Source organism: Tamandua tetradactyla, chromosome 10 (genome assembly GCF_023851605.1).
Source record: "Tamandua tetradactyla isolate mTamTet1 chromosome 10, mTamTet1.pri, whole genome shotgun sequence".
Taxonomy (NCBI): Eukaryota; Metazoa; Chordata; class Mammalia; order Pilosa; family Myrmecophagidae; genus Tamandua; species Tamandua tetradactyla.
The window spans coordinates 39,014,214-39,026,340 of NC_135336.1; the positions used below are offsets into that span (position 1 = coordinate 39,014,214).

The following is a 12,127-nucleotide window of genomic DNA, read 5'->3' on the forward strand; positions in this document are numbered from 1 at the left end:
TCAAAAGATGAGCAGGTTTTGGGGTAATGGGCACAGTGGCTTGAGATGATAAGATTACAGGTGATCTAATTATCGAACATGTGCAGATTGATTACATGCTTGGTCACAGAAGGTATGTAAGAAAATGGCAGCCTTAATATGATGATGAATGTGTAATGTTTAAGCTACTGCGCATGTCAGGTGGGCCAATTTTGGTTAGATCCAGCTCTTTCTAGCAAGATGGTTTTGGAATTGGGGTAAGTTAATTCTGGGCTTATTCAAGTCCCTTCATTAATAAATATTAGGGGCTTTAGCGATCATAAGACTCCAGAGGTGTGAGAAACAAAATAAGGGGCTACAAGTGGAAGTCAGCCACAAGCTTTTTACAATTACAAGATAAAGGCTATATGGTTCTCCAGTCATTATCAGAAATCAAGGCAGCTGAATTACAGTTCAGAAATTTCAAGTATTTCCCTCTGGCCACTCTAAAACACCATGAAGTAAAAAGAAATATCTGCATAATGATTCAGTATCCTAATCATTTATTAAATCCTAACTTATCAGTTACAGGAACATAGAAAAAAATAAAAGATTGGAGGACCAGATGGGGTTGCAGTCTTCATTTGTCTTGGGAATTCTTAAGACTCAATTACTCTTCAGTCATCCATAATGCTTTTTTTTTCCATACAAGAGGGATGGCACTTTGTAAAAAGTATGTTTCATTCCCCAAAAGCATGGCAGGGAATGAAATTACCTAAAAGGTAATTCTTAGATTTTTTTTCATCATCGTATCCCAACCCTAGCATGTTTCATATGGGGTAATTCTCAGTAAACGTTTATTGCATTTTTAAATTTCTGAGCTGCACCCATCTTTGTGACTGCTATGTATGATCCCTTCTCTGCAACTACGTAGATACTTTCAGGACTGAGGTATAAGATGTTTTGATTGGTGGCCTGTATGTATTCATAGAGGCTGTAAGTTTCAATATTTTTGGCCTTGATGTAAAATCATTTTTTCCATCACAATTTATCCATAACTAGCATCACTGTTCATTAAATATGTATCTTGATTATTCAGAATTTCCTTATTCATGTTATCTGTGGTCCTTATTTGTTCCCTGTATTCTAATCTTTCCTTCATTTTGCTATTTCATCAGAAGGCAGTAGGCAAAGGAGAAAAGAAGTCAAATCAGATATTTTCACTATTCAGTAGTTCTTTGTAAGTGTTTATGGAGAATGAAGTTGTGGTTAACAGCTGGAGCGACATTTTTGGACTGCCCTTATTTGTTAATTATTTGCGCAAAGATTATTCAAATTATGGTTTATTCAGGTCAATTTTACTTTGAATTTTATTGATAGCATTTATTCTAGCTATTAAACTTTTTATTACAACAGATAATCCAGGGAAATTAGTGCTTTCCTGCATTCTTTAGAAAATTCATTCTCTAGATGTAAGTTATGAAAGTGGGGGGTGTTTGCAGACCACTTCTTACTTATCTAGAGCCTTCTAAAAATCGAAGTTAGAAGGGATAGCTAAGCTCTTCACTTGGATCTTTTTTATTAAAAGATAACTTCTGAAAGGTAAGATCATGCCACATACAAATATAAAATGAATACATGTCAAAGGATATATTTTACTCATTACTTAAATGAGTGGAAACAGTAAGATGGTAAAACCCTCTCAAAAGAAAATTGAAAGAACAGGCCCATTTAGAGACCATCAGGAATGTTGAAATGGATTTGCAAATAGATGCAAAACTGGACACTCTCAGGGCAATAAAATGGGATTGTTTTAAATCTTCTCTTCCACTGGGTGGAAATCAACCGCAGAACAAAATTTATTTGCATCTCTGTAAATATGACTTATTTGTATTACCTTTAGTTTCCTACAATGTACAGAAATGTTCAGTAGCCCAATTAAAGACAATGAAAGGCACAGGCCCCTGTGGAATCCATTGTCTGATAGACAGTGCTCAGCTTTGCATTGAAAGGAAATCTTTTTGTCCATTGCAGGACTTTTCACCATATTTTCCAACACTTTTCTTCCTTTCTAATTTAGACATAGAGCCCCTTTGTTCTCTCCTTGTTGTGCGCTATAGTCTCCCCTTCAAGGCTTCTCTCTCAGGGGAAATAATTCCTTCTCAAACCTAGAATTTGCTATGAACTATGAGAAGTTCACAATTCCATGGTTTTGGAGACTGCAATTGGAAGTCCAGGTTTTGCCTGGGGCTTTTATAACCAGAAATTAAGAGTTAAATAAATACGATTATACTCAGTCGTCATACTGATGCTTTTTTCTTATTTTCTGGTATATTACAGAGTAGCCAAAAAGAACTACTTGAAATTAAGAAACTCACTGAACCGTACGTAACCCAGATGCCTTGATCTTTGATAATGATTGTATAACTAGATAACCTTTATCTCGTGGTTGTAGAAATCTTGTGACTGACCCTGCTTGTACCCTCATTTTCTGTTTTATAACTTTGGAGTCTTATGATCACAGACAACCCCTTAATATTTGTTAATGAAGGAACAAAAAATTGAGCCAGCCCAGAGCTAGCCTTCCACAATCCCTACGCTATCTTACTAGATGTATTGGCTAGGGTTCTCTAGAGAAACAGAATCAGCAGCAGATATCTGTAAATATAAAATTTATAAAAGGGTCTCATGTAACCATGGAGAAGTAGAGTACAAGGTCTGTAGGGCAGGCTGCTAGCTGGCGGCTCCAATGAAGGTCCTCCACAAACTCTCAGGAGAGGCTGGCTGGCTGAAGCAGGAAGAGTGATTGTCTCTTCTGAATCCTCCTTAAAACCCTTCCAGTGATTAAATTAAGTATCACTCATTGCAGGACACACTCCCCTTAGCAGATTGCAGATGCAATCAGCTGTAGATATAGCCAACATGGTCATTATTTAAGTCCATGAAATGTCCTCATGGCGACAGACAGGCCAGTGCTTGCCCTACCACTAACCAGGCACCACCACCTGGCCAGGTTAACACATGAACCTGGCCATGACACTACTAGATGAAGCCAGATCTAGCAAAAATTGGCCTTCTTAATAAACCTACCTATCTATGGATACTATGAAATTGTCAGAGTGTAGTTGGGGAATACAGATTTTAGGCCCATTGGCCAGTTGTTCTCCTTGCTTCATGTAGAAGTAAACTCTTTCTCCTTTGAAGTCCCTGGTGCCATGGATTGGATGGAATGTGCTTCAGGCAGAGAGCCCCACATTTGATCAGTAACAATTCCTAATATTTAAGTGGCTTAGAAATTTAGGGAGTGGGAAGAGGTCAGCTGAAGATGCCCACAAGATTGGTTCAGGTTGCAGATTCCTGGAACTGTAACAATTTGGATCTGCCAGTCAATGAAGAGCCACATCATTACATTAAAATGCCATGTTGTCCAGTTTTTATAGATCACCCTACATTTTTATAGCACAGTGTAGTTTACAGAGCAGTTAACCATGTATTTTCTCCTTTGACGCTCACCACAGTTCTGTGTAGTGACCCGGTAGTCATTATTGGTTTTCATTTTTAGAGACAAACCAAGGCATTGAAAAAGTTAGTTGAGTTGCTTAAATTCATGTTCTAAAGAGTAGCTGAAATAGAGTTTGGACTCAGGCTCTTGCTGAACACTGCCCAGTTCATGTTCTACTGTGCATTTTAGCATTCAATTCAGTGGGCATTTATTAACTAATAATTATATTCCAAGAATAATAATCTCTTATGCCTTTGATTTTTATTCCATTCTGTAAAAAGGTAGAAATATTAAGGATGGACTGGTAACAAAATTGATAGTTCTTACTTATATATATGAGTCCTTTGTTTTTTTTCTGAGGGAGAAGTCAACTAACTATTTAGATAAAAGAATTGATAAAACAGATCTCTACCAGTGGTCCTTTAATGGCTGAAGAATGTAGAAAACAACTGTGACTTCCCTGCATTTTTGCGCTTTTTAGATGAATGAGGATCATTGCATTCACTCTCTCACTCCTTTTATAAGAAAACATGTGATAATTATCCTATTGAGAAGAGTTGGTGGTATATTTATTAGCAGTACCTTTTCTTGGTTTTATCTTGTTTCTTAGCTTAATTTTGAGTAATCTATGCTATCGTGGATGAAGGAATCATTCTGTAGTCTCAAAAAAATGTGGGAGTGGGAAAATGTCATTCAATTGTATGTAACCCTTTATAAAGCTTGCATTAAAAATGTCTACTGCTGTCTGTATTCTGCAATGGGAAAACAGCTACAGAGAATATTTTATCTTATTAGCATTCTTAAGACTTTCCATCCTAGTGGAAAGATGTGATGTGATTCATCCAATTTATTTTGTGTATTAAAGTACAGTTGAACTGACCATTTTTCTGAGAATGTAGAATAAGGGTAGAGAGACGCTTCAGATCTGTTTTTCAAGTTCTATTTAGAAGTGTATAGTTGTTGAGAGTGAATATATTTGGTTTGATTTTCTCATTAAAATTTTCCCATGGTAAGAACAGTTTTTTTCTACATATACCAGTAGGTAGTAAAGACTGCCTCAAAGTTTCCAAAGCCAGAAACCACACCTGCATATTTTAACACAGTGGCTGAATTCATTCCCAAGATGCATGGTAATATATGCTTTGTATTAATGAGATTAAATAAGAAAAAGTTAGTCTCTTCTACCAGCCTTGTATGTTAATATTAAAATAATTTTTTCTGCTTTTTACCTTGCTGATCTCTTCTGTATTACTGCACTGCTTATTTAAGTGAACAATTGAAGCATGTTTAATGGTTTAATGGTTTTTTTGTTTGTTTGTTTTTTACATGGGCAGGCACCAGGAATTGAACCCAGGTCTCCGGTGAGCCACCGTGGCCCACCAGGAGCATTGCTCTTTATCTTAAGAACTCATAACATATACCTAAGAATTTATGGTATAGAATTCTAAAAGCTAAGTGAAACATTTTTTTCTCTTTCTTTTCCAGGTTCAGCTCAGCTAACATTTAATGCAACCAGATTTGTAGAAGTAACCATTTGCAATAAAACCGTTGTCCTCCCCTGCATTGTTAATAATATTGAGTCAAAAAACATTAAAAATATATTTGTTAAGTGGAAATTTAAGGGAAAAGACATTCTCATCTTTGATGGAACTGAACAAAAGCCCACTTCCAACCATGATTTTAAGACTGCAAAAATCACACCGTCAGAATTACCAAATGGAATTGCCTCTTTGAAGATGGAAAAGAGTGATGCCGTCTTTGGAAACTATACTTGTGAAGTAACAGACCTAACCAGAGAAGGGGAAACCATTGTAGAGCTAAAATACCGTATTGGTAAGTGTCTATAAAAGCTTCTTTTATTTGTTCTGCAGCAACCTGATTCTACTAAAAAGAAGGCAGAATGGGACTAGGAACTCCTTTAAATAAAAAAAAACAGCCTTTAAGAATAAATGTTGATGCAGTTTTTAGCAGCTCTAAGATCATGTGTTTTATCTTATTTAAAACTTTTGTACTTTCATGGAAAACTCATTTGCTATTTGTTAATTTGTATAGAATGTGATTCTCAAACTTTTTAGTCTGAGATCATTTTATTGGATTGAGTTTGTTGCTATTCAAAGTACTCTCTTTCACGACATTAATTTCCAGTGTTTTCTTTCCAGTCATTTAGCCTCTTTTTATCCTCACGTTTTGATGAGTAACCTTACATCATTGACAAGTCCCAGCCATGGTACTTCCAGAAAGAATGGATTAGAAGGATATTTAGATTAAAGACCAGGGTATCACAGGTGGTTGTTTTGAGTTTTCCTGTGCTTAACCTTGCTTTGGTGTTCTTTCCCTTTGCCAGAGTGTGGGAGAGCTAGGGATCCAATTTAATTTCTTTGAATTCAAACTTGGTTATAGTACCATTATTCTGCCTTCTGTTCACAAGCTTTGGCTGATAAATTGAATAAAGCAGTAAAGTTAGCTTAAGGAAACTGACTCCCTTCTTTTCTGTTTCTTGCTCTACTAGCTAATTTCTTCAACCAGATACAAGTGCATCCTCACTTTCAATTTTGAAAGTTCTATTTAGAATCATCAGTTTATTACTGATCTTGAGATTTTAGAACCTTTGCTTTAGAAGGGTCAGAACAGTTCAGTTGGATCAATTACTTGCCTTCCATTGTTGTATCATTAATTTAATGTTGCAGAATGTCTGTTAACAGATTGGGAATGGAGTACTTGGTTTGATGAGATATTTTGACACTATTTAGGACTGGGAGTCAGAAGATCTGTGTTATATCCCGTCTACAATTTATTGTTCACCTATATGACATTGAGAAATTACTTCACTAAGTTCAAAAATTACCTCATCTCTAACATGAGGATGAAAATAGATACTGTCAGTCCTCGTTATTCATGGATTCCGTATTTGTGAATTTTCCTGTTTGCTAAAATTTATTTGTAACTCCCAAATCCATACACGTGGCTAATTTCATGGTCATTCTTGGGCGTACAAAGTAGCAAAAAACTGGAATTGCGTGACCTCTACATCAGATGCTCTGCTTTCTTTTTTTAGCTCTCCTAAGTTTAAATAAATATCCTTTTGGGGGTATATTTACTGTCATATTTTCACATTTTTTATACTTTCCCTTGGTGATTTCAGTTTAAAATAGGCCCTAACCATAGTGCTGAAATGCATTGTTCCTGGATGCACAAAGACTGTAATTTGGCTTCTAGAGAAAGTACATGTGCTAGATACAAGCTTCATTCAGGCATGCATCATAGCGTAATGTAGGTCACTAAGAGGTAAACTCAAGGTAGGAGGCTTGAAAAGCCAGGAGATGGAGTGAAGATGGGTGAGAAAGGAGTACCAGGATATGTGATAAAGAGATTAGAATGTATATAATTTTGTGTGTGTGTGTGTGTTTTATCTTTCTTTGTTTTCAAAGTACCTTATCAAAATATGAACTATGCTTACTTTTGGGGTCATTAAAATAAGGAAGTATTGTTTTATTGTAGAGAATGTAGAAAATTCTACCATGGGGTTTCAGATATTTGGGTTTTACATCCATTATTCTTTTTTGAAATTATTATAGATTCATAGGATGTTGCAAAGATAAAGCAGAGAGGTCTTATGTATCCTTTACCCAGTTTTCACCAATTAATACCTCTTATGTAACTTAAGTACGATATCAAAACCAGGAAATTCACATCGGTATATGGTTTTTTCATTTTAACACATGTAGATTTGCGCAGCTAGCCTCACAATTGAGAAATAGAACTGTTATATCACCACAGAGATTTCTCTTATGTTACTCCTTTTTAGTAATACTCATCCACTACCCACCCTGATTCCTAACTTGACAAGGACCAATTTATTCTTTTTCTGTATAATTTGTTTTTCCAATAATGTTACAGAAATGGAATCATACAGTATGTGACCTTTCAGCATTGGCACTTTTCATGCAGCATGACACCCTTGAGATGTATCACATTGTTGCATGTGTCAATAGTTTCCGTTTTATTGCTGAGTAGTATCCCTTGGTATGTGTGTACTATAGTTTATTTATTGTAGTACATTTTGGTTGTTTATAGTTCTTGGCTATTACAAATGAAGCTGCTATGAACAATCATGTACAAGCTTTTGTGTGGACATAGTTTTCATTTTATCTGGATAAATGCCCAGGAGTGTAATTGCTAGATTGTGTGGCAAGTGTGTGTCTAGTTTAAGAAACTGCCAAAGTATTTTCCAGAGTTGCTGCTCCATTTTATATTCCCTTCAGCACTGTATGAGTGATTCAGTTTCTTCACATCCTCACCAATTTTTAGCGTTTTCATGTTTTTGACTAGAAAAAAACTTCTCTATACAGAAAGGTTAAGTGGTTCAGGACTCTTACTGTGGAATACAAATTTATTGTAATAGTGATATTTACCCATTATGTGGACTTTAGGGATTTGGACACTAGAACCCATTTTCTCTGTGTTGTACTTTTTTTTTTTTTTTTTTTTTGCAAATATAGCCATGAACAAGAAATAGAAATTGCTTGTAAAAAATTCCACTTAATACAGTGCTGGGTAACAGTGACAGATTTGTGCTTTTTTTTTTTTTTTTTTTAGAGTTGTAGGACTGAATACTATCCATGAGATATAGGCTTATAAATCTCTGATGCTTCTGTATAGCATAGTACCATGGAAAGGGCACAGGACTGAAATTTAGAAACCTGCTTTTCTATATTTTGTCATTTTCTAGTTTAAGAAAACTTGGATAAGAAACTTGACCTAGAAATAGGGATGCCATCTCCATTTCAGGATTGTGTGAGGCTTAAATAAAATAGTGTCTCTCCTGCTTAACACAGTATTTATTAAGTGTCTACTATGTGTCAAGCACTGTGCTGGGCACCATGGATTCAGTGATGATAAAATGTGGTCCTTGCTTTCAAGGAAGTGATAGCAATAAAAAAAATGACCTAACATGCATTAGAGCATGTGCCAGATGCTTTATTTATGTTGCATCCAGTGATCCTCCCAAGAACTCTGGGAGATGGATAATAGGCATTACATTGAACAGATGAAAGAACTGCAAGAGAGATTTAGCTAACTTGTTCTCATGTTTTGACAGGTCAGTTGTCATGGCCTGTTTTTTAACCTAGCCCCGTCTGTCTTCTAGAGCCACTATTTTTACCACTATGTATATAGTTGCTATAAAAACATTTAGTAAATAGGCAAATGCTAAATGTAAATAATAGTAGTTACCATTATAAAGTTTTATTAATATTTATGTTTGTATTATTAATAATGTACCAATGTAGAAGCATAAAAATTTACCTTTCTCCCTATGAAAAATAAACTAACAATTAAGTAAGGTATTAGGGTTTTATTTAAAAAGGACAGTTCAAGATCAGCAGAGTTGCTAAATCCATCCTTACGAACATATATATATATATATATATATATATATATATATATATATATGCACATAATGATGACATGAAGGTGCATTGCAGGATTCTTGTATCAGTTTTTAATGTGGTATAACAACCACAAACGCAGTGGCTTTAAAACAACACCCATCTGTTAGTGTACAGTTTTGTAGGGCAGAGTCAGGACATGGTATGACTCTCTTCTTGGAGTCTTACAAAACTTAAGTCAAGGGCAGGCCACAGTGGCTCAGCAGTCGAGGACGCTTGCCTGCCATGCCAGAGGACCTGAGTTCGATTCCCGGTGCCTGCCCATGTAAAAAGAAAAAAATAAAAAACTAAAGTCAAGGTGTTGGCTGGGCTGTGTTTTCATTTGGAGCTCAGGGTCCTCTTCCAAGGTCACATGATTGTGGCAGAATTCAGTTCCGTGTGATTGTAGAACTGGAATCTGTTTCCTTGCTGGATGGCTGGCTGGGACCATTCCCACCTCCTAGTGGCCACTCCCGTTCCTTGCCACGTGACCACTTCCACCTTTAGAGCCAGCAAAGGAGAATCTCCCTCTTTTTGAATGCCTCTCGTGAGGTGAATTTCTTTTGCCAGAAAGAGCCCAGTCCCATTAGGACACCCCTGATGAGGCCTGCTCTTGCCCTCCCAAGGTTAATCTTCTTTCTTAGTTGATTAGAACCTTAATTATATCAGCAAAACCTCTTTTGCCATGTGATATAACATAATCATGAGAGTGAAGTCTCACCCTTCTTGGAGTAGGGAATTCTACAAGGCTAGTATGTTGAGGCAGGGATTTGGGGGGGCCATCTCAGCATTCTGGATTTAATTAAGTAACTGGGACTGTCGCATAGACAAGATTAAAGCAGCCATCACAATTCTGAAACATCAAGTAAAAATTGAAATTCCAGAATTATAAATTGTATTGTGACTTTTGTGGAAATGGTGTTCTCTCTGTGTGGAGGTTTACTTGTTTATACTTGAGGGAGAGACATACTTAGTAGATTAGAATGGTCCCATCACTCTTTTTCAGATTGTCCTATGTTGAGCAAGGTCATAAGAGTAATGAGACCCTGGTTTTAATAATACTTGGTCTTGGAAGCAAAATTTAAACGCATCCATTGGCTACACCCTCTTAATATAATTTCTCTGTTTCTTCACAAATGAGAAGTTTATTCTCCTGGGATCCATCTCCTAACCGGGAATTGGGAGAGAGTAAGGTACAGAGTATCAGCCATATCTTGGGTAGTGTAGATGTCCTTGGCTTATCCTTCTTCATCTGGAGGTGAAAAAATATCTCATATTATTCTTAGTCTGTTTTAAACTTAATTATAATTTTTTAGTGCCATGGAAATTCAGAGCTGAAAGGGGTCTTAGAAAATTATCTTGTTTTCTTCTCCTCTTGAAACTCAAGAGTTCAAGACATCTGATGATATTGCCATAGCAAATCAATGGCTTATTGGGCATATGAGAGTTTTTATATAAAACATTTGTTGTTTTTTTTCAGCATTTCAACTGGTTCTTGAATAATCCAGTGCAGTGATCCTCAAACTTTTCCTGCCATGACAGATTAGAGAGAGGTAGCACATTCTCTCCAGAAGAGGTAAACTTTAACAGAAATATACAGCAGTGATTTTAAACTGAGAGAATCGTGGGCCCCCTTTCACTTCTTCCTTAAGTCAAGGTAAAACCTGTTACCCTGCAATTATTCGCTCACTGAATATGGTTTATAGTGTTTCCCCTGAGTTTTCTCTTTACTAGGGTAAAAATCCCCAGTTCTTTTGCCATTGCTCTTGGTTTCACAGTCATCATTCTAGTCACCTTCCTTTGGAACAATTTCTTATTCTGTCTTTACATGTGATGAGTAAAACTGAACTGTGTTTGTGAAACAGTTCCCTCTACCTCCCTGCCACTGCCCTCGTCAGAACCACCATCATTTCTCTCAGACTGCTGCAGTAAGTTTCTGACAAGTCCTGGTTCTCTATAATCCATTATCCACCTAACTACCAAAGAAAATTTTAAATGAATCAGGTTATTTTTCTCCTCTTTTTGAAGCCCTCTAGTCATCTGTTATTGCTCTTAAAATAAAATGCATACTCTTACACCATCAAAACCCAATATAATCTTGCCCTAGTAAACTTTTCCCATCTCATCTTGTCTCATTAAATTCCAGTCACAGTGACCATTATTCAGTTCCTTGAACTGGCTCTTCCTATGCCAGCCAGGCTTATTTCCATCAAAGGCTCAGCTCCAGTTCCTCTCCTCCCAGAACTTTTCTTACTACCCTTGAGACAGTGTTCCTCAACTCCTCCCCCTCACCTAGCTCCAGGCTCCTTTGCATTGTTCTCTGCTGTACTTCCCATGTGTGTAGAAGAGTGCTTGACCCCTTGGGATTTTCAATAAATGTTTGTAGAATAAGTGAAAAATGAGTGGTCAGACCAAGGTCAAATATTTCTCCTATTTTGATTAATAATTTCTGTTGATACATCTGGAGATTGATTAGTTGAATAGGGAGAAGGGCAGGTTGGAACATTTCATTCATTGTTGACTTGTCTTGAACTAGACTCCTTGGATTTTTTTAATCAGTGAACTGCTTTCAAAACAAACTTTCTTCATTCTGACTTGGGTATTTCATATTTTTAATTTTTGAGTAGGATTTTATTTTTATGTGAAATGTCATCTTGGTTTTTTATAACCCCCCACTCCAGTGAACATTTTCTTTTAGCTGAGTTTTATTTTTGATGGTTATAAGCCTAGCAAATTTTCATTGCAAATAAGAGGAGAGTACCACACAGAAGATCATTTAAAACATCCAGATTCTACTGTCATGAGAGAATTGCTTTTTTAAAAAAAATTTGATATGTATTTTAATGATTTTTTTAAAACTGTACCTTTTTTAGTGTGGATATATTGTTATACATACTATATTACAATCTGCTTGCAAAATTTTTCATATCATTAAACACATATAAAGTATAGTGCTTAATAGGCATGAAATATTCTGTTCAACATTGTTTCAGTTTGCTAAAGCTGCTGGAATGCAATATACCAGAAATAGGCCTTAAAAAGTAGATTTATTAAGTTACAAATAAACAGTTCTAAGGCCATGAAAATGTCCAAATTAGGGCTTCCAGAGAAAAATACCTTAACTCTGAAGAAAGGACGCTGACATCTGGAATACCTGTCAGCTGGGAAAGCACATGGCTGGCATCTGCTCATCTTTGCTCCTAGTTCATTGCTTTCAGCTTCTGATTCCAGTGGTTTTCTC

General features: G+C 36.2%; 1 protein-coding gene across 5 annotated transcripts in view; it reads left to right on the top strand.

The window, feature by feature from the left end:
- CD47 (CD47 molecule) overlaps positions 1-12,127 on the top strand; it is a 73,942-nt gene that overhangs the window by 8,816 nt on the left and 52,999 nt on the right. For all 5 annotated transcript variants that reach the window (XM_077118474.1, XM_077118475.1, XM_077118477.1 and 2 more), the window contains exon 2: positions 4,946-5,293. In XM_077118474.1, coding sequence (XP_076974589.1) covers positions 4,946-5,293 — 348 coding nt within the window. The remainder of the gene's footprint in view (positions 1-4,945; positions 5,294-12,127) is intronic.